At 43.1% G+C, this 25,367-nt stretch overlaps 1 protein-coding gene across 2 annotated transcripts in view; it reads left to right on the top strand.

Moving 5' to 3' along the window:
- The window catches only part of Ap3s2 (adaptor related protein complex 3 subunit sigma 2), a 41,249-nt gene that overhangs the window by 8,023 nt on the left and 7,859 nt on the right, over positions 1-25,367 (top strand). The window contains exons 4-5 of one of the 2 annotated variants that reach the window (XM_076936385.1): positions 2,488-2,559; positions 16,129-16,158. In XM_076936385.1, coding sequence (XP_076792500.1) covers positions 2,488-2,559; positions 16,129-16,158 — 102 coding nt within the window. The remainder of the gene's footprint in view (positions 1-2,487; positions 2,560-16,128; positions 16,159-25,367) is intronic. The other variant, XM_034504750.2, reaches the window with a different exon arrangement.

Raw genomic sequence — 25,367 nt, 5'->3', positions numbered from 1 at the left:
GGGAAGTCAGGACAGAAGCTCTCGCTGGGCAGAAACCTGGAGGCTGGAGCTGACGCAGAGGCCATGGAGGACTGCAACTTACTGGCTTGTTCTCTATGGCTTGCCTTTTTATGTCATTCAAGATCACAAGCCCAGGAGTGGTACTACCCACAGAGAGTGAGATGGGTCTTCCCTCTTGCCCACAGGCCAATGTGGTAACTAGGTAGTGTCGAGTTGACATAAAACTAGGCAGCATGAGGTCAGACTTACCTTGTTGGAGGCAGTTCTCTCCCTGTACCTTGTGAGTCCTGGAGATGAAGCTCACTTTGTCAGACGTTACCCACGCTATCCTGCTGGCCTGCGCTTTTGTTTTGTACTATCACAGTATTTGAATGCCTGAGGTTTCATGACAAATTCCCATACACAGTAAGAAAAAGCAGTCTTTGTTATTGACATTTTCTCAGAGTGTTTTTTAATGTTTTCCAGAAAAAAGTTGATTTGATATATGTAAGTGAAGAAATTTCCAATTTAGTAAAATGTCCCAGTACTAATGGACTTGAGTTGTCAGGTTGTAGGGATTCATCATTAAGCAGTATTAGTGGTGATTGAAAACTCTCATATTTACCTGCAATTCTGTTTGTTTTTGTTTCTTTAAGACAGGGTTTTTCTGTATAGCCCTGGATGTCCTAGAACTTGAATTGTAGATCAGACTAGCCTCAAATTTAGAGATAGCCTGACTGTGCCTCCCAAATGCTGGGATTCGAGGTGTGTGCCACCACGGCCTGGCTTTAACTGCTATTTTTAAACAACAACAACAAAAAAAACCTGTATTACTTAAAAATACAAAGAGTTATAAATAGTGCCACTATGAACTGTCTGTGTCTGTTTTTGGTATTATATCTGCATGTCTTTCTGCAAGGTATACACCTGAGGAGTGCAGTTGCTAGGTCCTAGAGTATTAATACTTAATAGCCAGCCATTTTCCAGTGTTTGTTTTTCAATAGAAACCATGTACCAGTTATCAGTCCCAGGTCAGGATGTCAGACACTTTTGCCATTGAATCTTGATATCAACATCATCAAGGAAAAAGTTGGGCTCTGGATGGAATAACAGTTTGCCAACTAACAGGCAGAAATTGGTACCAGGATGTGGGGTATTGCTGTGGCAGCCCCAGCCATGTGCTTTTGGGAAGACTGTGGTGGCATTTGAGATTTGGGCTGGAAAAGCCATAGAGTGCTCAGAGCTCAGGCTTGTTCTGTGGGAGCTTGGAAGATAAGAATGTTGAGAGGTGCAGATGATAGAGGCCTAGCTTGTGAAATTTCAGAGGAAGGAAAGACTGTCAAGGCCATTTTTATGCTATTTTGAAGTAAGTATCTGTTTTTAGTTAACTGGGATGAAGAAGCACCACTGATGTGAAACCTTTGCTTTGCTAGTGTTGGAATCAAGCTCACGTCTAATGCTGACATCTAACAGCTAGGGCAAATGATGTTAGCCAGATGGGGCTAAGAAATCAGCACTACTTAAGAAGAGACAACAAGTGTCCCTGAGGTGAAATCTTTTGAGAAGTGTTTTTTTTTTTTTTTGTTTTTTTTTTGTTTTTGTTTTTTGTTTTTTTCAGGATCAGCGTACACAAACTGTGATCCAAAGGGGGCTGAGGTGAATCTTATGTTAGTAGTCTTGGTAATGACTAAGAGTCATCTAGGTGGTACTGGCTTTGGGGGCATGAAGGAGTTATGGAGAACATCTGAGGTTTGGCACCAGGAGAGGATAGAAGAGACTGTTGTTGAGGGTGCAATTAAAATCCCAGAATTGAGGGCGTCATGGAGAGAAGCTAAGGCTTGGCACCATGTGGTAGGGTCACATTTCCTTATTGGTGAAGGTATAGCCCACTTGCAAAGACCCTAGCATTTTTGAAATGCCAGCACCATGGGATGGCCATCAAAGAACAGCAGCAGCTGTGAGGGGAGCTGGCTTGAACCTAGGAGACAAGCTGTGTGTGCTGCTGAGGGCAGAGCTGGAGAAGTGGTGCAGGCCCTTTGGAGCCCAGAGAATCATGGGAGAGTCCCAGACATCAGACACTAAACTTTTTACACTGTTAAATTTTGGTTGTGGTTTAGTCTGATTGTGGTTGTGCTCTGGCCCTTCCTTTTTGAAATAAGAATGTAAGTTATTTTTTGTTGTTGTTGTTTTACAGGAGCCCACAGTTAAAAGACTGGCATTTTAGAGAGGCTTTGGGTATTTTAGAGAAATTTTGAAGAAAGCTGAATGTTTTAAAGACACTGAACTTTTAAAGTGTTTGAATTTTTAAGACTGTGGGACTTTTAAAAGTTAAAATGTTGGAGAAATGGCTCAGAAAAAGGAAGCTTCAATTGAGAAGATGCCCCCATCAGATTGGCCTCTGCATCAGAAGGACTAGGGTGTGTGCCAGGCTTGCCCCTTTCCACTCACATGTGGCATCTGTAACACAGTGACTGATGTGCTTTTCATCTGTTTCTTCTTATTCCTTAGGTGTTTGTGGAGACTCTGGATAAGTGTTTTGAAAATGTCTGTGAGTTGGACTTGATCTTCCATATGGATAAGGTATGTCCTCTCCCAGAACTGCCAGTTAGGACATCTCCAGCCACTGGGCACCGTCCTGTTCTTTCACTGGCTCTGTTGTTCTGACCTAGTTCTAGAGTCTGTTTTAATTAATTAGTCAATTAATTTAGCAGTACTGAGAGTTGAGTCCAGGGCCTCCCACATGCTAACCAGCTACTCTACCATGATCCATACATCAAGTGTGAACCTGTTTTATCTAGTGAGTTGAATAGTTCTGAGAGGCCAGTGAGATGGCTCCGTAGGTAAGGGAGCTGCTTGTCAAGCTTTGATGTCCTGAGTTGAATCCACAGAATCCACATGGTAAAAGGAGAAAATTGACTACTGCAGATTGTCCTCTCATCTCCACACATGCTCTGTGATGGCGTGTGTGTGTGTGTGTGCCCTGCCCCAGAAAAAAACAGATAAAGCAAGCATGTTTTTATCCATCTACTTACTTGTTTGTTAGTTGATTTTGTTGTTTGTTTGTTTGTTTTTGAGACAGGGTTTCTCTGTGTCCTTAATCTGGCTGGTTTTGAACTCAGAGAAGCACCTGCCTCTGCTTGGTGTAAAGGTGTACACCACCACGTCTGGCTTTTCATAAATATGTTTTAAAGTGTTAGATGTTAAATAGTTTTGAGAGTTTTTCCTAATTGTAATGTGTTTGTTTTTGTTGTTGTTGGCTTTTGTTTTCTTTCTATTTTTTTAAGATATATTTATTTTATGTATATGAGTGTTCTTTCTTCATACACACTACAAGAGAGCATCAGATCCCATTACAGATGGTTGTGAACCACTGTGTGGTTGCTGGGAATTGAAATCAGGACCTCTGGAAGAGCAGCCAGTGCTCTTAACTGCTGAGCCATCTCTCTAGCCTGTATATGGGTGTTATGTCTGTATGTATGTTTGTGCAACAAGTGTGTACCTGATACCCCCAGAGACAAGCATTTTACTGGATCCTCGGGGACTGGAGTTACAGAGATTGTAAGCTGCTGTGTGGGTGCTGGAAATTGAACCCAGATCCTTAAAAGAGCAACCAGTGCTCTTACCTGCTGAGCCATCCCTCTAGCACTGGTGTACTTTGGTTTTTGTTGTTGTTGTTGTTTGTGCTAAAATCTATTAGTTGCTTTGTCACACAGAGATTATCACTGGGCCTGTTCTTCCTGGTTGTTGGTTCTTTCACAGGCAGACTTCTTAGTATATGGTAGCTATGACATAAAATAAGTGGCTATATATCTAAAACTGAAATTTTTATGTTGGTTATGGAATGAATTTCCTAGACATAGACTGATAGTAGGGAAGCTTTGGAATGATGTGAACTCAGGAACTTTGACAAATAAAAGTTGTATCTTAGGGGGCTGTAGGACTTGGTGGTGAAGAGTGCACATTTCAGTCAGGCATAGTGGTGCATGTTTTAATCCCAGGATTGGGGAGGCAGAGGCATGTGGATTTCTGTGAGTTTGAGGCCAGCCAGGTTTACAGAGTTGAGTTCCAGGACACCCATGGCAGTTACACAGAAAAATCCTGTCTCGAAAAAATAATACAAAACAAAACAAAATGAAAAAAGGAGTGCATACTGCTGTTGCAGAAGACCCAGGCTGCTTTACCTATATGGTTGCTCAGAACCCGTCTTTAACTCCAGTCAGGAGATCTGATGCCCTCTCCTGGCCTCTGTAGATACCCAGAATGCATGTGGTATACAGACATACAGGCAAAAAACCTCATGCACATAAAATAAAAATAAATCTTAAAAAACAAAATAAAATTTTATATCTCTGCTGAGGAGCAGTGTAGTGACTAATACATCTGTAACACCATTTGAGATCAGATGCAAGATACTCTCAGGAAAGCACACTCAGAATTGAAGTGGACCCAAGTAATGTTCTCAGTTTTGTTTTGTTAGCATAACTGTGATGAGGCCTGAGTCCTTGTGTGCCAAGTTAAACAGGAGACAACTCATAGGAGTGCTCTTCTGTCCAGCTGGCACATGTGGCCCTCAGTGCTATTCTCTGGTGAATCAGCCAGTGACCTTCCAGTGATCCATAGCTTTTGGAAGGAGTTGTATGTGTGTTGTTTTTAATATTCATTCACTTATTATTTATTTAATTTATGCATATGGGTATTTTGCCATATGTATGTTTGTTTGTAAGCTATGCGTATACAGTGTCCATAGAGGTCAAAAAGGGTGTAGGCTCTCTTGCAACTGGAGTTACAGGATGGTTGTAATCCAGCATGTGGGTGCTGGGAATCAAGCCTGGATCCTCTAGAAGAGCAGCCAGTATTCTGAACTACTGGGCCATATCTCCAGCCCCCCAAATTGCCCATTGTTATGGCATAATTTTTATTAGTTTATTATGACAGCAAGAGTTTCTACACTTATTGCTGCTAGCATTACATGCTAAGCTGTTTTTGGTCGTTTTCCAGTGGCTTCTTTTCTCTTCCTTCTGTTTGTGCCAGGGTTTAAATAGGAGAATTGCATGAGAGGCAAGAGGTAGACATGATTAAGCAGTCCTAGTCAAGGCTTGTTTTTCTTCGCCTGTCTCTGACTGTCACAGCCTGGTGCAGGAGAATTTCTTCCTTTCAGACAACTTGAGACTGACAGCGTCACGAGGCTCAGGGCACAGTGGTGCCTTTGTGGTGTCAGCCTCCCCTGTTATCTGAAAGACCTTTAAACCTCAGGCACCTCTTAGCTCTTCTCTTTGCATGCGCCAGTGGTTGTTGTTCACCAGTGTTGTTGTTAAGGATGTTGCCATCTTGTGATTTATACCAAGGAGAGCACTTCCCCTACGTACTATCTGGGGGACATTGAAAATATGAAATTGAGTTGTCTTTGTAGGCCTAACTATTGTTACTTTAAAAGGGATAGGTTTTTGTTGTTGTTGTTTGTTTTTGTTCTTTGAGACTACATATCTAACTTTGTGGCCACAGCATGTTTATAGAAGTCAGAGATAAACCTGTGGAGTCGGTCAGTTCTCTCTACTGTGGGGGCCTAGGTCATTAGGCTTGGCAGCAGGTGCCTCTACCTACTGAGCTATCTTGACACCCTGATCATTTTTTTTTTTTAACTATAAAAAACTAGGTGTTATTGGGGTTACTATGTGATAGACAGAGTGGGTTCCTTTGCAGGTGCTAGCTGTTTGTTTGCAAATACGGGCATGACATTTCAATGTCTCAGCAGAGATTAAAAGATTGGTGTTTCTGGAGAAAGGAATTTCTTAATTGACAGAAAAGAAGACACAGCTCTCTCATCTTTTGTGGTCTCTGTTGTATTAGGGGTGGTCTGCTGAAGTGACCATCCTCACTTCTCTCACAGTGAGCTCTCTTTTTAAAAATGATTGATTTCTTTTTATTTTATGTGCATTGGTGTTTTGCCTGCCTGTATGTCTATGTGAGGGTGTCAGATTCACTGGAACCGCACTTACAGACAGTTGTGAGCTGACATGTGGGTGCTGGGAATTGGACCTGTGTTCTCTGGAAAAGCAGCCTTACTCTTAACCTCTGAGCCACCTCTCTAGCCTGAGAGCTCTCTTTTTATCAGAAGCCTGTAAGTACGGCAGTGTCAGTGGTGAGCAACACAGAGTAGGCATAGGCAGTCTGTCTGAGTGCTAGATGTTCATAGACATTATTTGCAAAGACCACCTGCCCAGTACTTGATCCCTTGGGAACCTGTGAGATGGAAGACCTGGAAGAGCCAGTTGGTCTTGTGAAAGATAGAGCATGGGGAAGTGGGTGTCTCTGGTTCAAACTGCTTCGTCCAAGCAGTGTAGCGTGTACTTCTAAGGCAGCTTTCTGAATCGCAGTGTGCTGCTCATGACTGACTGTCTTTGTTTGGTTGTAAGAATTTTCTGTTTTTCTGTAAGTAGCACCACTGTGCCTGGCTCTTCATATAAGATCACCCCCACTCTCCCCGACCCTTGCAACTCCACTCTTTTCTCTCTTTAGACAACAAACAGGCAAACAAAACAAAACAAAACCCATCCATATACTTAAAATCTATAAAAACACAAAATCAAAAATCATAACATAAAAGCAAAAAACCAGTAAGGTTAAAAATGCCCAAATAAAGCATTATGAGACAATAAAAGTTCCAAAAATACCATTGAGTTCATTTTCTGTTGGCCATCTCCTGCTGGGTCTGAGACCTGCCCTTAAGTGTAATTTGTTTAAATTAAAAAAAAAAAAAGATTTTTAACTTGAATTGCATTAAGTTCATTACATATTTGAAGGTAATTTACATTTTTATAATATAAACTGTATCCATAGTATATCTTCACAAAGTATTCAAGACTGGCTGTCCTAGAACTTTCTATATAGCCTCTTACGTAGATGGCTTTAAATCTGTAGTAATCCTCCTGCATCAGCCTCAGACGTTTAGGATTATAGACATGAGCTACCATTTCTTTAATCTGTCAACTAGCATTTATGGTTTTGCATTTTGTTAAATTTTTATCTTAGATATCTACCTTTATGTATATGGTGTTTAGAATATTCATGTATTGTTGTTATCTAAAATTCACTTTATTTTAATATGTTTATACCAAGACCAACAGTTATATTAAACTCTTAGGAATTCTTTTATATGTAGACATTTTGTTACTTTCTTTCTAGTGTTTTACTCTTTATGGTTTTCTGCCTGCACTCTGCTGCCCAGGATCTCTAGGGCTGTGGAGGCTAGAATTGGGGTAACTGGCATCAGGTCTGGGTGGCTGGTTTCCAAAGTACCTCACGCTGTTGCTGTGAAGCACGGCGTTTGCTGTGGGCCTTTTGTAAACATTCTTAATCAGGTGAAGGGTTGTCCTTGCTCTTCCTAATGGCTGGGGGGTTCTGGTCATAAAAGGATATCAGGATTTGTCAGAAGCCCTTCTTCCTCTGTCTCCTGGGTGCCTTTTGGCCTCAGCCGTCTAATGCATTTTAAACATCTGTGAGGATGTCTGCTCAACCAGAAACGTGATTCCAGCTCTGTTTTATTGGGCATGGCTTTTAGAAGGAAGTAAGTGGTCATAAAAATGCTGCCCTTTCTCATATGTCTTATCTTCTCGTCAGTTCCATAAAACATCTTGCTGCAGCAGCAGATTTCTTTTACTGTTCATACAACTGTTTATTTTTAGCCGTGGGTTGGTACTGGGAAATGACTGCTCATATCTATTTGTTGCTGAAATCGATGGTAAAAGGAATCAGAATCCTGACTTAGTCACCCTTAGACTGCCTGAAGGTGTTTCCCAGTAAGCGACTTCACTTTCCTTGCATGTCAGGCTGGCTATCCTCACCTTCACAAAGCATTTGCCATCTCAGGTGTGTTTTGATAGTCAGCTGTTTTGTATAACTTATGTAGGCAAAAGGCCTATCTGAAACAGCAAGCTTATCACTGAATTCCATGCTTCTTAATGGAAGAATCTTCCCTTAATTTGAGGCTAGCAGCTCCTGGTGGTAGATTTTGCAGGTCTTCATCATTGCTGGCCCTGGTGGCTGCTCTGCCACCTTAATGCTCATGGGGCTTAGAGCAGCAGACCAGGCTAGACCACATTTGACTGAATTTCTAATACTTTTGAAATTTTTCCAATCTTGGCATTTGTTTTGTTTACTTTGAGAAAAGGTCTCATGTAGCATAGGCTGGCCTTGGACTTACTGTGTAGCTGAGGCTAAACTGGTAGGTCCTCCTCCCTCCCCACTCCAAGTGTTGGACTTACAAGCACATGCCACCACACCCTTCTTTAATCTTGGAGTTTCATTTTCAGACTTCTAAATTGTTTTTATCAAATCTCATTTATTTTATTGCCTCTATCGTCATACCTCCGTATTTTTGTTCTTGTGTTGAGGAGACTTTGTTCCATCCCATTTCCTGTCTCTTCCTGAAGTATGCCATAATCTTGCATTTTCAATTGGTGTGCTTTTTATCCTTCTCATATTTACACATCCCTAGCTGTGTCACTGTGATGTCACTACATGAGTCACTGCCTCACAGAGGAGCCTTTCTGCGACACTGCCCCCTCTGCTTGTAACTACATTTTTGTCATTTTGTTCAAGGCAAAGTTTTTCTCCTTCCTTCCCTTCCTTGCTTTGTCCTTCCCCTCCTTTCTCTCCCCCTCTTTCTTTTACTCTAGTGCAGGACAAGAACTCAAGGCCCTGCGCACGCAAGGTGAGTATACTGCTGAGTCACACCCCCGCACCAAGGTACAGTTCTTGGATGAGGCAGACCTACACCCATCTTCCATTTTTACTTTATCTCTTCCCCACCACCTGTTTTTTACACATACCCTCTATTCTTAGGGGAGATCCTGATCTCCAGATCTTGTAGCCATTTCTTGGCCATCACTTTCTTCTTTTTTTAAAAGATTTTTTAAAAGATTTATTTGTTTATTTATTTTTGCCTATATGTATGTATGGCTGTGTTGAGGGATCCCCTTGAACTGGTGTTACAGACAGTTGTGAGCTGTCATGTAGGTGCTGGGAATTGAACCTGGATCCTCTAGAAGAGCAGCCAGTGCTCTTAGCTGCTGAGCCATCTCTCCAGCTCTGACCGTCACCTTTTTTAATGTCTCTGTAGTACCTGGTGCTGTGAGCTTTGTATCGGGACAGCTCTAACCTTCGGTTGTTACCTCAGAATCTTCCTGAGTTCTCACCTGTTCTCTCCCCTCTTTCAGAGATTCAGCTATATTTTGTACTTATTTTATGTACTTTAAATTACCATATTCCTCCTCTTCCTCCTCCTCTTCCTCTTCCTTCTGTTTTGGAAACAGGTTGTCACTTTGTAGCTTTGGCTGGCCTGCAACAGCTTTATGTAGACCAGGTTGGCCTCCAACTCACTGCCTCTGCTGAGATTAAAGGCATGTGCTACCACTCAGGAAAACTACTAGTCTTGAAGGTAATTCTCAAATTGGGCTACTTTTGATGTCCTGTTTGTGACAGGACTTCATGTAGCTCATGCTGGCCTCAAATTTCCTATGTAACCAAATAGGATCCAGTTCTGAGAGGTAGCCATTTATTCTCTAAACACATCTGGAATATATCTTTGCAGAGGCAGTTGATTCCGAAGTGCTATCAGCAATCCATAAACATAGCTCAGCATCCTAAGTATTGGCATTGTGGTAATTGAATTTCCTTTGTGGAAAACTGAGTGGATGGCTTAGCATCCTCATCTGCAGCCTCTCAACAGCAAATCGGGTATTGGACTCCAACTGGGTCTTCAGGATTGTATTATCAGACAGTTCACTGGCTTCGTCAAGGGGCTAGAGCAGTGGCTCTCAGACGTCCTAATGCTGTGTCCCTTTAATACAGTTTCTCATGTTGTACTGACCCCTTATATTTTTGTTGCAACTTCATAACTGTGACCCCTATGAAAGGGTTGTTTGACGTCAAAGGGATCGTGACCTACAGGTTGAGGACCACAGGGTGAGATGGCTCCTTTAGTCTATGATGGCCTCTCAATAGGGTTGGCCCATGTGCTGCTGGGTGGGGCTGAGCACAGGAAAGCTGCCAAGTAGATAGCTGAAAACGCTGAGTGTTCGAGGTTGAACTTCTGAAGTATAAGGTGACAGGCTTATAAACAGTGAAAACGGGTCATGCTTGTCAAATGCCCTGGGAACAGATCAGCAACAGCAGGGCTTGACAGCACCTTTTACATCTTAGTGACATCTCTGAAGCAGGTATTCTGCCTTGTTTGCTTGGTCTCTGGAAACAAAAGAAGAGTGAGAAATACCTATCTTTGTGTTAGTTTACTGAGGAATTAGATAGACTGTTTGGGCTTAAGTTCTCACAGTAGGCGCAAGCTGGCACATTTGACTGTCTCTGGCCATCTTTTCTTATCTGGATGTGCCCAAGAGTAGGGAAGCAGGTCCAGCCTGTTGTCTCATTGCATCCCCAGCCCTTATCTACTGATGTGTCCAGAGCAGGGAGTTTTGCTTAAAGAATGAGGAGGGCATTCAGGATGCATTATGTAGGCTAGGGCTGAGGGTCAGTGCAATAGCAGTTTCATTGTCAGAGGTCCACGTGCCTTCTGTCCATCTTTGCCCCCATTTCTCAGTGTTGGCTTCTCTGCTCAAGAGAAGTATCTCATTCTATCACGACAGTGGACAGGTTTGTGAAAAGGATTTTTTTTTTTTTTTTTTTTTTTTTTTTTTTTTTTTTTTTAGCTTTCAAAGCCTGTAGAGTATGTTTAAAAAGAAGCAGAGGTGGGAATGGGGAGCCATGATCTGTCCAAATTATACCTGATGTCTATCCCCACCAGTGTAGGTTTCTCTTTTAATAAACCTTTCACTCCTAAGCGCCCAGTCTCATTGGCTGCCAGCTGTTGAAATCACATACACACAGCCTCTTTGGTTTGTTTAGTTATTCCTTATTAGAAGCTAAGGGCAACTAGGTAGCTAACCCTGTACACAGAACAGCAACATCTGACCTTTTAGAGCAATCTATTTGGAATCTAGCCTTTTCAAGAACATTCAGAATTTATAAGAAGTGTGAAGGGAGCCAGGTGTTGTGACACCCTATAACCCCAGCACTTGGGTAGCTAAGACAGGTGCTCACAATCAAAGCCAGCCTGATCTATAGAGATGACAGTCCTTTCCTAAAAACAAACTAACAACCAAACTGTAACCAAGAGCAAAGTTAATTGCCAGTGCTGTCCCTTCCATAAGATGCAGATGAAGTAAACTACACATTATGTACATAGTGGTGGTTGCTGATCTGTTGTGCCCTTAAAGGCTGGGATGGAGGTGCATTTCTGTGTTACGGCAGAGGCTGAGCACCTACGAAACAAGCAGGACTACCTTCTCTTACCTCCCCTCCCCCTCCCTCCCTCCTTCCCTCCCTCCCTTCTTCCCTCCCTTCCCTTCCTTCCTTCCTTCCTTCCTTCCTTCCTTCCTTCCTTCCTTCCTTCCTTTTTTTTGTTTTTGTTTTTTGTTTTGTTTTTCGAGACAGGGTTTCTCTGAGTAGCCCTGGCTGTCCTGGAACTCACTCCGTAGACCAGGCTGGCCTCACACTCAGAAATCTGCTTGTCTCTGCCTCCCAAGTGCTGGGATTAAAGGAATGTGCCACCAAACTCTGGCTAAACAGGACTTTGTTAGCTAAGAACACTTTGCTACACTTGCTGTTCATGTGAATTCTCATCATCCCCAAAATCTCCATAACTTATAATGGGTTTAGTTTATTTCCCAGGAATTGGGTGATCACTGTGGCATTGCTTCACACTGTTGTCATTTGGAGGTCTAGGCTATTGGAAGTCCACCTGGGTGCTTGTGTGTTGGTTCTTCCAGTGACATACCTACCACTAGTCATTTCACTGGTCAACATAAGTTATACACCATGTTCAAGGGATTAGGCAAACACAGATCTACCTTGTACCAGAAGGGAGGAGAGCCGGCACTTCATAAATACAGCACTGACTACTAGTAATTTAGCTTGATAGTTTGGAAACAAGGTCTCATGTGTCCCAGGCTGGCCTCTAGCTCTTTATGTAGTCAGGGATGACTTTGAACTCCAGATCCTCCTGCCTCTACTCATGAGTGCTAGGATTGCAGGTGTGTGCCATCATGCCCAGCAGGCTACCACTAGTTTTCCATTTGTTCTTTTAGGGGTAAAGCTGACATTTAATTCATTAACACTTTATATTGCATATTACAAAACTAGAGAAAAAACTTTTTTTTTTTTGAGACAGGGTTTCTCTTTGTAGCCTTGACTGTCCTGGAACTTGCTCTGTAGACCAGGCTGGCCTCAAACTCACAGAGATCAGATTTTTTTTTTTGTTTTTTGTGTTTTTTTTGTTTTTTTTTTGGTCTTTTCTTTTTCTTCCAATTATCAGACAGAAAGTGTTTATTAAGTATTTACTAGGAGAACATTGCAAATATAGTTTCAACTAAAGACAAATTTGTCTTTTACACTAATTCTCTACCTCCAAGGAGTCTGAAGTCCAGCAGACAGGATGGATTACCCAAAGCCACTGTTTGGTCTTGGAATAGTCCCTCCTTGGAAAGTACTAGAAACTATGTGCAGCTCTCAGTTGACTGTTGGTGCTGTTGTATGGGAGCCCCCACTATGCATGGCTTTTGTAACTAGGCACCACTTTGATCAAATTGGATTTCACCCAACCGGAAGGCATGTACATGCTTTGTATGGAGTAATACAGCACCTAGTTGTAAGGCTTAGTTAGCAGTATTTATCAGAAATAGAGAAAAGAATGAGACTTTGAAGATGTCCCTGTTCTGAGGCTAGACTCTGAGCTGTTGGTGGGCAGGATAGATGGCAGACTGCCTTCAGCTTCTAGCTGAAAGTTGGGTGTTCTTCATAGGGAAGCATGGCAGGCACCTGCTGCCGCCTGAGTATAGTGGCTTTGGTGCTGGCCACTGCATCTAGGAGTGACTTCTTTTGAGTTACAACGCTGGTGAGAAAATTCCCACAGTGTGAAGTAGAAGATTGGCATCAAGGGAGAAGAACAGTGAGGCTGTATGAACTCCCACCAGAGAGGTCACTGAGAGGAGAGTCAGGAAAAGAAATGGTGATAGGCAGCTGCCCAGTGCCAGGAATTATGATATGAACTTTATTCATCCTTATCTTTTGTAGATGTGGTGAAGTCTTCCAGTAACAGATAAGGCTTAGGTTAAAAGTTCCTGAAACTTAAACCCATGTTCTTGCTACGCAGATTTGGAGAACTTTGAAGTATGACTGTTATATTGAAAACTGTGTATTTTTGTCAGTTTTTCTTTCAAAACTAGAAAACAAAAGAGTAGAAACAAGCTGATAGTGGTGATACCTACCTTTGATCCCAGTATTCAGGAGACAGGAGGATTGCAAGTTTGAGGCCAACTTAGGTTATACAAAAGCTCAGGATCTGATTGTGTAAGGCCCCCACGAAGGGAGGACCTCACCCAAGCCTCAGGAATTCTCGGCCACCCATTAACTCACAAGACACCGAACTTGATGCAATCAGCAAGAGGTATATTTCGATCAACATGTTGAGGTCAAGACCTGTAGCCCACGCAGGGGCAATGAGGTCTGACCCTGGGGCTTTGGAGACAGAGAGAATTTAAAGTCAAAAACCACAACTCAGGGGTGGAACCACAACCCAGGGGGAGTGAAGGAGGGTTATTGGAGAGCACCTGTGGAAAGTCCCAGCCCATTATTCAGTTTGTGACAGGGTCCAAGGAACAGTCATGGGGAACATTTTGTATAGGCTATTCTCTAAGAGCCTATTCGTAATTCACTATCTATCTTGTGGTCAGCCAAGTTCCTGAAACAGAGCTCATGACCAAGCTGACCTGCACTCTTGGTTCTGCTCTTTCTGTTAGGAGTTTTGGAATTTTTAACCCTTTCAATGGCACTGGGGAGGGCATACATGTTGGGAAGGGGTCAGTGGGAGATGGGGTACTTTGCATAAACTCCAGCTGAACCAAATATAGATCTGTAGACATTTGAGACTGTATGTGTGTAACCACTGGTCTTGGTTGTCCTTGACCGCTGTTGCTAATTAGTGGTACCCAGGGCCACTTTCTAAAGGCCCTCTGGTGGGGCCTGGAGGCAGGGGTGCTGGGTGGAGGGTAGGAGAGTAGGGAAGCTGGATTGGATGCAGGGTGTGTGCTCAGGGGTAGTCAGAGGATTTAGAGTGGCGGACAGGCATGACAGTGTGAAGCCTTGTCCTCCTCACCTTAAAGAATTCTTTGTTCTTAGCTTCCATAACATACTGACCTGGAAGTTTTTCCCATTCTGGCCATTTTCTTTAGTCTTCCGGGCTTTTTACCTCTCTTGGTGTTACTTGTTTTTGAGATTAGGTGTATATGTAGGGCACTCAAGCTTATTATACTGCATACTCAGGGTGTCCAAGACAGCCTCCAGCTTCATGCAGCTCTACACTGACAGCTGTGACTCTTCCCAAGGAAGCTAGTCTTCACAAAGTCCTTGTGGCACCCATCCCATTTGCAGACTGAAGCAGGCTACCTGTGTGTCCCCAACATCCTTGACTGCTTTTATAGCTGCAGCTGTCACAGTATGTCTCTGCTTATGGTGTGGTTAGGAGCAGAGACTCAAGCCTGGATGGCTGGACTTTAATCCTAGCTCTACCGAGTAAGAACTCTGTGGTGTTTGCCAGAGTCCTTGACAGTGGCAGTGAGAGTCATACATATAAAGTGCTTAGAACATAGTAACTACTTACTCAGCTTGTTTCCCCTACTGGCTATTGTGTAGTATTGTGAAAGTGTGGTCAGACTGTCTTGTTCAAATATTTCCAGTTGCACACCAGCACATATTGACTGTAATTACTGTGAATTCATGTATCCTGTTTTAGGACTGGAGAAAAATTAGTAAAGCATTCCTGTCCATAACGTAGCAGAAAATAAGATGTGGCATTTGTTAACTAGTGATGACTATAGAGAGGGCACAATACAGGGATGTGAGGCTTTGTTAGACATGGCCTGATGTTTATGTAGGGTAAGGAGAAAGTGTCTGATAAGATAGCATTTGAGCAGAAAGAAGATAGAAATGTGACTCTGGAGCAGAGCATTCCAGATTCCTGGAGCAACTAGTAAAAGGACCTTGATGCCTGAAAAGAGGCAAATGATTTCATGGGTGGACCACAGTTGGAAGTTAGGAAGGAGTAAGAAATGAGGAGTGGGAGATGTAAGAAGGGGGTGGGGAGATCACTGCAAGCCATGGTTACAGAAGAATCTTGTGCAGAGAGAAGGTGCCATGTGCACATAGTGCCTGGTGTGTGTGTGTGTGTGTGTGTGTGTGTGTGTGTGTGTGTGTCTGTCTGTCTGTCTGTCTGTCTGTCTGTCTGTCTGTCTTTGTGTGAGTATGTGTGTCTGTTTGTGTGTGTAGGTGTGTGTGTGTGTCTGTCTCTGTTGTGTCTGTGTTTGTGTCTCTCCTGTGGGTGTGTCCCTCCTTTCATTCCTCTCTGTTTTCCTTTCTCTTTCCCACTCTCCCTCTCTTTATTGTCTACCACAATAAACAGTTAAATCACACTGTATTACCATAAAGCAAAGTCTGAGTTTGAGGCCAGGTAAAATGATAAGTTGTCTGCAGATTATCCTTTCCCTAGCCTAGAAACTGTAATTAATTTCACAACTTCTGGGAACCAAGGGAATGTGTGCCCTGTAAAGGGACTGGCCCAGTGCATGCTTCAGGGCACATTGTTGAGCCTGAAAGAGTTCAGTGCCAGTGGAAAACTGTACAGTACATTTATATTGCTCACTGCTCAGCTTCTGTGACCTTAGCTGCCTATGACTTGAAGAGTTAAGCTGCATGTTTGTTAGAGAGTAAGTTCTCGAACCTTTTCCTGACATCAGCCAACACTAACAGAAATACCAGGGTGTCCTTCCTGGGCTTAACTGTTGAAAAAAGAAATTAACTACAAGAAGAAATACTCCACAAAGCCCAGAGTGACACAGTTCATGGATTTTGCAAGTTACTATATAACTGTGTCCCTTCTGATTTTTTAGGACACATGAACTGGAATTACACCTTTCATGGGCTAGGCAAGTGCTTTGACAGGCCTCATCAATTCTGTAGTTCATTTCTTTGGGGAATAGTTTTGATTTACCATCTCAAATCACCAGCATGTCATAGTTTAATTTGTAACACTTTCCCTTATAGCCACATAAAACCAGTGAAGTTGCGGATCTGGTAAGTATAGAACCACATACATTTGCTTTTTGGGGATTATTTAGCTCAATTATTGCCGAGTTTGCATTGATTTTTACTTTTTTTCCATGAGTCTTCTGCTTCCACAACTGTTAATTCTGACTATAGTTTTTTTCCTAAAACATGTTAACTGTCTGCACCCTGTCTAAGTGACTGAGACCTTTATAAGAAGATAGGAATACTGCATTCTTTTCTCTCCCTTCCTTCTACCTTCCTGGAAACCTTTAATAATGTTAAATGACCCTGACTGGTTAAGTGGCTGACTTTTCCTGAGTGGAGAAAATACTTGGGACTACTACCTAAATGGTGAATTCAGAGCCCCTCCATATCACACACAGTGACTGCCATAATCTCTCCCACCTGCTTTTCTAGCTTCACCTCTTGCTTTGCTACCAGCCTTGTGCCAGTGACACTGAACTGTATAGCACTGAACTGCCTATATGGCTTGTCTTCTGGGATATTATTGCTTTGTATGTCTTATCCCAGCATGGACAAGGGTGACCGTAGAATGAGACCCTGGGCTTTTTTGTGGCAATGGTTTAGAAGGAACAGGAACTGTGAGATTATCAGTCACGCCCTAAAGACAGGTTTGTGGTCCAGCGTTTGGATCACTACTGACAATCTAATGATAGGGCTTCATTTACCTGATTGTGCTGTGATTGTTCTAGTTAGGAAGGGTGTAAGAATCCAAGTAGAGGACAGGGTATTTTTAGCGCAGTCACCATTGTGCGACTCAGCTACCCCAGGGATGGAGTGGTTTCTTCATAGTATAGCCAATGCAGTGGAGCAGGGGTTTGAGGGACAGTAGACATTCTTTTATCATAGTTAGTTTCTGACAGGTACTTCTGGGGACGGGACTGACTACCTCTCTTCTCTGAGCTAAAGGAGATGAAAACTGGATTCCTGTGTGGAAGAGTTAAAAGAGATAATGAGGTGGCTTTGAGAACAGCCACTGAGTAACCAGCCCCCATCTGGTATTTGCTTTGTCAGCCAGAGTGACCAGGTATGCCTGGTACGTCATGTAATAGTCTTCCTCCTGCATCACTGTTTTTAATCCTTAGATTAGGAAGCTAAGATTCTGGGTCTTCCTGTTTGCAGGTAAAGAAATGGACTTAGAGAGGAATCCAGCCTCTTCCTGGCTACACAGTGATAAATAGTAGAGTCAGAATTTGCCTGGCATGTGTCTGAGTCTGCACTTCTATACCATGGCACACTACCTGTAGTGTACTCTCTTGCTTTAGCATCCTAAACATGGGAACTGATGGACTAGAGTTGTGTTCTGTTAGTCCACAGTTATCTAGGGCAAGGACACAATTCAAGCAGACAAGGTCCATATTGTTCTCTGTGCTCAGTACCATGTGGGTTTGAGACCAGTAGTGCGAGTGGTGGATGAGGGGAAATGAATGGTGGACTAGAAAGAAACAGCCTGTTAGAACTTTGGTTTTGCTTTTTCCCAGGCTGGTCTTGAACTTGCAGCAGTCCTTTTCTCTCAACCTCCTAGTATTGGGATGACAGGTGTGCACCCTGGACCTGACTTCAGCATACAGACTCACTCTCTTCCTCACTCATCTTCCTTTCTTACTTCCTCTGTTTCTTGCTTTCCTAGGGATCGAGTTGGAGAGCTCACACATGCTAGCAAGCACTCTACCATTGAGTTCCAGCTTCAGCTTTAGAACATTAAAAAAGTAAAAAGATTTAGTTATTTGTGTATGTGCCCACATAAGTGTATGCATTGAGAGTGTGTGTGTGTGTGTGTGTGTGTGTGTGTGTATGTATTATGTGTGCCTTGGTTGTCATGTCAGTATAGGGATCCCACTCTTAACCACGAAACCATTTCCTCAACCCCACAAAGCATTTTTAGAGAGATAAATTAGGAATGTAGCTTAGAGGTAGAACATTTGCTCTCATGCACAAGGCCCTTCATCTGCTCCCCTGAACTAACAAAACAAAACAAAACATTTAGAGAACCCTAGCTCATAATGGAATTGGTTTCTTTTTAAAAGTTAGAGATAAGGAGCAGTGAGCATAGTTGGCTAAGTCAAGTTTAAGCCCTCAGAGAGCATAATCACAAAGCTATCGAGTGGTGATCCTCTCACTGTGGAATTTCTAGAACAGGAAGAAAATCCAGTTGCTAGGTGATTTGCACCCCACCCTCCCCCCTCGGCAGGGACACTTAGTTTCAGGCCCCCCTCCCTGAGCTGACATAGCATTCTGTACAGGTCATAGTACCCATCACAATCTTCTTTTATTATAGTTAATTCTGTGCAGGTTTTATCTTTCTTGATTCCAAGTGCTTGAGGACATGGTCCACATCTTATCATCGCTCTTCCTCTCAGCACTTAACATTATGTGATGTTAAACATATTTGAAAACATAGTGAAGCTGAGGGGATGTTTTGAACATAACACATTACCTCTGTTCAGTAGGGCTGGGTGCTTAGGACCGAACAGCTGATAATCTGAGCTTCTAAAGGCGTCTCAGCACTGTAGTGCAGCACCTTAATTGATCTTAACTGGGCTAGGGCGAGGGCATTAAACAACACGTGCTGTTTAGAGTCCTGGGAGTGCTTTCAAAGTTTCCATTAAGATAACATGATGGCGATTTAAGAATTAACTCTTTCCTGCACTGCTTTATCTCTCTAGTTCCTTGGTGGAACCAAGTATGTCTGCTTCCTTATCCCCTCCATGCTATGCATTGCAGTAATCCTTGTGTTGAGGGTGGAGACAAGTCCTTCCCAAGGACACTGGGTGTCAGGACCTCCAGCCCTGGTTCACATCTCAGTCAAGTCAAAGAACATTCTGCCTCTAAACTCCACAACAGTCATTGTCACTGAAAGAAAACCTTCTAGGAAGCCACCAACAGTGGTCAAATCTGATTATCACACTTACTTTTGGCACAGAATCACAAGGCAGTTCACAGGCCTGAGAACAGCAGTGTTCTGTATGTCTTGAGGTGCTGCAAAGCACTAGGCTCCAGAGTGAGAGGAATCAAGAGAAAAAGGCTCACTCACTGGGTCTCTAGGGCATGCTTCTGCCTTTGCACTCTCCATTTCTTTCTTATGTGGAATATATGAGAACTAGAAACTGACCGTAAGCCAAGGTCATTTCTCTTCCCCAGTCTGTACTGAGTCCATTCTGATTCTCTCAGAGCACATACCATCTAGTAGACAAGAAATGACTCACCCTCTTCTCCAAGAATCTCTTCCCTATTTACACTCTGAAGACTTTTCATAGGAATTACTCAAGCAATCTAAGCCAAGAAGGGATAGAAAATATTATCTATTTTGGCTTTTTCTGTAGTTACCTTGTAAGCTTGGTTTGTAGGTGATTAGGAATTCCTTGTTAGAGCATGAGTGTTATGAACATGGTGTCCTGATTGTCTAACATAAGCAGAATGACCGGGTTCTTTTATATTTGGTTAGTATTTTATTGATTCTATCTCATCAGTGGCCAGGCAGAAGTGTGTGTCTCTGTCTTGTAAGATTTTATCCTGTGAGGAATTGTGACTGAGGTTTCTGTGACTGTCAGTAAGCTAAGGCTGTGGTGTGGCTAATGGGCTAATAGTGTCCAAAAGATGTTACCTACCCTCCCTGCCCAAAAGCCTCCAGGATGGAGTACTGCCGGCCCCACTGAGAGCTGCCCTGTGTTGTGGAGTCAGTGCTGGAGGTGTTCTGAGGCACCACACTTCAGGTAACATTGAAGCTGACTCCTCGAGCTTCACTTTCTGCATTTATTGGCGAAAGTGTGCGAGGTTGACTGCTTCAGCTTTGGAGCATGGCCAAGTTCAGGTTTGAAACTGGTTCCACTAGAGGAGAAGCCTGACTTGATTGCTTTGCTGAGCCCTTCCTTCCTCTTCTCAGACAGTTTGCTCCCTGTGGTAGTGACTGCTGACAAGGTTAGAGGCAGAATGCTCTTTGATTCGTCCCAGTGATGGGAGGGACCCTTGGAGGTTTGGGCCCTGTGTCCTTGGGAAAGGCTATTGAAACTGACTTGTCTCCACCCTCAAAAATTCCACAGCTCAGTTTCTGTAACTTTGAAGTGGCACCTATGTTCTTCCTGTCATACTCTTGTCAATCTTGTTGTGAAGCTACCAGGCTCATTTTAATCTGTTTGATCTGACGTGGAGTTTCAGAGGGCCAAGTTTGGAGGCCATGCCAGATCAACAAGCTGTGTCACCTCAGCCTAGTACTGGACTCTTCATTACACAGCAATTATGAGCAAGTGCTTTATAAGCACATTGCTCTGGGCACCCACGGGAGATTTAACGGGAACCTCAAATTTTCACATTAGACAAGAGACCTGCAAAGCACAGCACCACAGTGCTCTGACTTAAGTGTTTCGGTAGGCACTCAGTCAAATCAGATGTTGACTCTACCTGCAGAGGTCCTTAACGTCCTTGACTTAGGTGGCTCAGTCCTAGGTAGGCAGAACCCCAAACCTGGGAGAATATTTTTGATTTTCACACAACTGTTTAGCAGGGTCACCATGAAAGATGGGTTAAAGGCAGCAAGGTGTGGGGATTGGCAAATCTCAGCAGTAGACAGCATTACAGACCCTAGCTCTCATTTGGGGAAAGTGCTTTCTTTCTACTAGGAGATCCCAGCAGGTGGACAGTCCTCTTCCTTTTGTGCTGAGGATCAGACCCAGGTCCTTGAGCATGCTGTGCATATGTTCTCTGTGTGAACAGTCTCCAGCTCTCAAGTAATTTAGCATTTCTCATGCCTTGCACATTTGTAGCAGAGCTGTTGGTCAACTTTTGTATGGCCAGAGATGCTTTGAAGGCCCAGCTTAAGCACTCTTGGTACTCTCAATATACATCAGATAATATTCCTGTTTCATCTATGGGTACTGGGTACTAACTGCTACATTCCCATCTGACTAGGACATTTCTGTCACCTCTAGAGGATGCTTTGAACACATAACGTGCATCTTTTTATTTTTTTGAGACACTTTTATAATCCAGGCTATCAAACCCTGTCTTGAAAAAACAAACAAACAAACAAACAAACATATACAATTCAGGCTATCCTCATACTTGTGATCCTCCTGCCTCAGCCTTCCAAGTGGTGAGATTACGAATGTACGCCACCATACACTGCTATAAACAGGTAACTTCTACTGGCAGAAAATGGTGAAAGAAAATATTAGATGTTCAGTCAATCCAGATGTAGAGAAGGATGCAACAGCTTTTTAGATAAGAAAAACTAAAGAGATACAAATGTCTGAGTGGGAGTTAGGATGGGGGCAGAGCAGAGGCATGTCAGAACAGGTCAGAGCATCTGTAGAGCATCTGGCAAGTTAGCTGAAAATCACTCCTACTTTGGCTATTGTGAGATAGGGGTTTCAAGAGAAAAAAATTTAAGTAGTATAGAACTGTAAATACCAGCCTTCACTCATTAAAGTGTGGCCATAGATTTATGCAAGCCAATCTCAGGAAACCCCAGCTGCTCCCTGATGTTGTGCAGACTCTTAAGATTTCAGATGCGTCTCTCACCTACATTGTTCTATCAGATTGTTCTCGTGGAACCTTGGGGCTGTCTTAAACTTTATGTTCAGATAAACTCTTCTCCATCTTGTGAGTATTTCTAGGTCAGAGGACCATTGGATTGGCCAAGAACTGAGAAATCAAATGGCACTTCTTATTTAAACTCCAATAAGCAATTCTGAATATATTTGGTAATATCATTATCATAAATGTTCACCTGAGCTAAGAGAAGACTGTTTCAGTGATAACTTGTGTTTCTTCAGTGCACACTGTTCACTAGCTGTCAGGCTCTTGACTTTTACTTTCTTCTATTCTCATCTTTTCTTGTTTGCTTTTTATTTTTGCGATTATAATTTCTCCCTTCCCTTTCCTTTCTTTAAACCCTTCCATATATCCTTCCCCTATTCTACTTCAGATTCATGGCTTCTTCTTCCAATGGTTGTTATTGTGTGCATATACGTATCTGTATGTGCATATACCTAAATATATAACTGCTCAGTCTGTACAATGTGCCTTGCTCTCATGTTCTCACGACTGATCGTTTGGCACTGGACAAGCAGTGGGTGTGACCTTCGCCGGGATGACCGCTGGCTGTTCTTCTTCTGCCTATGCTTCTCTGTGGAGGATGGAGATCTTATGGGCTTTTCCCATTCAGTTTGCCAGTCCATTGGTCTCATTCTTGTCCAGCTCATTTGGGCAGTCATGTTGGTGAGACTTTATGGGTGTAGCTTCTAACATTCCTAAGAGACACAGTCTCAGCAAACTCTCCATAGTCCCATTATTTTGAGTGTCATGTACATGACTCAGGTGCAGACTTCCTCTCCTCCCTCCTTTCATTGGAGCAGTACTTTAACTCTCTGAGTGTTCTCTCAGGTATTTACCTAGATTCTGCTGGCATCCTTCAGGGCAGCCCGTCAGCCACCGCCTGTCCTCTCACAGAGCTCTTTGTGCTCTGCCCTGCCTTCAGTTTGGCAGGTTCCCGGGTTCAGTTTCATTTCTTGGCTGCGTGCTTCCCACACCTATGTTTGGCAGCCTCCAGATGTCTCAGCTCACTCTTATCCACTCAGATAAGTTTTATTACCTCTTATTTAGAATTCCTGACTGGCATGCAAGGTTACTGTGGATTGCTGTTCGTTCATCCTGTGTGTATTTACATCTGTGGAGCCATGAACCCAGTCAAGGGTGCTTGTGGTGTTTTCATGAGTATTATAATGATGGCATTTAATCACGTATACACAGCAAGCCAAGAATGAGGAAAGAGAGTAAAACTTAAACGGAACACTAGAGAAAGATGTAGTGGCATATGCCTTAATCCTAGCATGCCGGGCAACAGAGGCAGGTGGGTTTCTGTGAGTTCAAGACTAGTCTGGTCTACATAGAGAGTTCAAGGACAACCAGGTCTACACAAAGAGACCCTATTTCAAATAAAATAAAAATAAAGGCATCTAGAAGGATTCTCACTTACTGTCTATCAGGGGTGCTGGGATTTTCCTTTTGTGGGCGATGCAGGGAGTGTCTTTTTTCATAATTTCATACATGTGTGAAATATACTTTGATCATATTCACCTTTCATTATCCTCCTTTATCTCCCACTCCTGATGAACACCACATTCTTCCCAACAACCCCTCCCCCCAAAAAACAGTACAGGAGAGATTCTTGGCTTTTGAGGCAGGATCTCACTCTGTACCTAGGCTGGTTTAGAACTCATGATCTTCCTGACTCCTACTTTGGGTGCCAGGATTGTGGGTACCAGCCTGGCAGGCTCTCTTGTAGAGCAGTGAGGTGATAAAGGGTGCCTGTGGGTGAGCTGCATAAGCTGGTGGTGTAGCACTGAGATCCAGGAGAGACCTTGGCCTTAACTGGTGCCTCTTGGAGTCTTGTTTGTAGCAAATCAGAGTGGGTTCGGACTTGGAAGAAAATCATATTAACAAGCCTAATGAGCATATCTGGAGGGTTGCCATGCTGCCTGTGGACTCTGAGCTGCTGAGGGTGATGCGGCCTCTTGGTCTCTCCCCACCTCCCCCACCTCCCTCCCTTCCTTCCTGGTCCTTGCTTGTTTTCATTATTGAAACGTAGAACCCTGAAGCTGACTCAGCTCACAGCTGACCTTTCCTTTATGCGGTAGTCTTTCTGAGCCTCTTGATTATCACACATATTCTGGATTCTTCAAGAAAAATGCAGGAGTGATCATCCAGGCACAAAATCCATGAGTTGCACCCTGTGTCCAGGAGAATGTGACTGTTTTCTGCTAGCATTAAATATTGGGTTTGGGTTGGGTTTGGAGACTGGCTTCAAACTCCCTGTATAGCTTAGGATGACCTTGAACTTCAGAACCTCCTGCTTCTACCTCCCAAATGCTGGGATCATAAGTGAGCATGCACTAGCACACCAGTGCGAGCCAGGACCCAGGGCCTCGGCGTGCCAGGCAAGCACTCTACCAACTCGCAGTCCAGCCCGCCGCCCCTGAAGTTGCTTCATTCACTTTTCTCCTGCTGCTTTCCTTTTGCTCATTATGTTTTAGTGATGTCTCTAGACCTGTGTTTTCTATTTTTACCCTCAATCCTGTAGGGTTTTTTTTTTCCCTCCCACTTTGCCTGAGTCCCACTGTGATGCAGTTTCTCATCTTCTAGTCTTCCTCTCTGTTGTAAGCTCTGGATTTCTTGCTTCATAGACACAACTGTTTCTCCTCCCTTGACCTCTTGAGTAGCTGGGATTATAAGTATATACCACCATGCTCCCACAAATACATTTTTTTAAATTGTAATTTGCTTTATCTGCAGTGCTGGAATCAAATCTAGGGTCTTGTGCGTGCTAGTGCTGTTCCTCTGAGCTGTCTTCTGCCCTGTCTTTTCTTGGCTCACACTTTTCAGAATGTGACTTTTGTGACCCTGCACCCAGCATCAGTGTTCTAGTCTGTAATCTTATTCTACCGTTAGGTTTTCCTCATTTTCTTCATTGTTTCCTTATTTAGCTTCTGTGTTGACTTCTCTTTATAAACATCTTTAAATACATTTGCTTTTCAGGTGCCAGCTATTTTTAGGAGTTTTGTTTTGGGGGAGGGCATTGTAAGCTGGGCTTTGTTGTTCCCATGTTAGAGAGTTGTAGTTGAAATCTGTTAACCTTGTTTCTAGGCAGCTAATAAAGCTAAGCATCCATGAGCTTCTCCAGTGTAAAGACGTTTTCTGCTGCCACAGGAACCACATCTGTGAGGCACAGACAGCAGGCTTGTGGGGTTTTTTGGGTTTTTTTGTTTTTTTTGTTTTGTTTTGTTTTGTTTTGTTTTGTTTTGTTTTTTGTTTTTTGTTTTTTTTTTTGATGTGGTCCCAACTCTAGGTTCAAGGAAATGTCTGCCCTCCATCAGCAGAGAATTTCTTTGGTGTGTGCTTTGCCTTCAGGAAGTATATTTTTACAGGCCTTCCGAGGTCGTTAGCTCCCATCCTCTCTGTTACATCTTTTCCTTCTATAAAGCAAAGGGAGCCTTGCCTGAGCGCCCTGCTCTGATCTCTTTGCCACTGTTTGGAGGTCTGGGATTTTTGTTTCCTTCTGGTTTTGTTGAAAATGGGTTTGCAGTTTCATTTCTCCCTGTTATATTTAGAACACACTTGAATGGCTTTTGGGAATTCTGTCTTTACATTCAAATTAGAAGTTCTCTCCAAGTAGTGATAGTGCAGATTGCACACTTTTGGTCCCAGGACTCAGGAAGCAG

This window comes from Arvicanthis niloticus, chromosome 1 (genome assembly GCF_011762505.2).
Source record: "Arvicanthis niloticus isolate mArvNil1 chromosome 1, mArvNil1.pat.X, whole genome shotgun sequence".
Lineage (NCBI taxonomy): Eukaryota > Metazoa > Chordata > Mammalia > Rodentia > Muridae > Arvicanthis > Arvicanthis niloticus.
The sequence above is the reverse complement of the archived record's forward strand: the minus strand, read 5'-3'. Positions and strand labels throughout refer to the sequence as shown.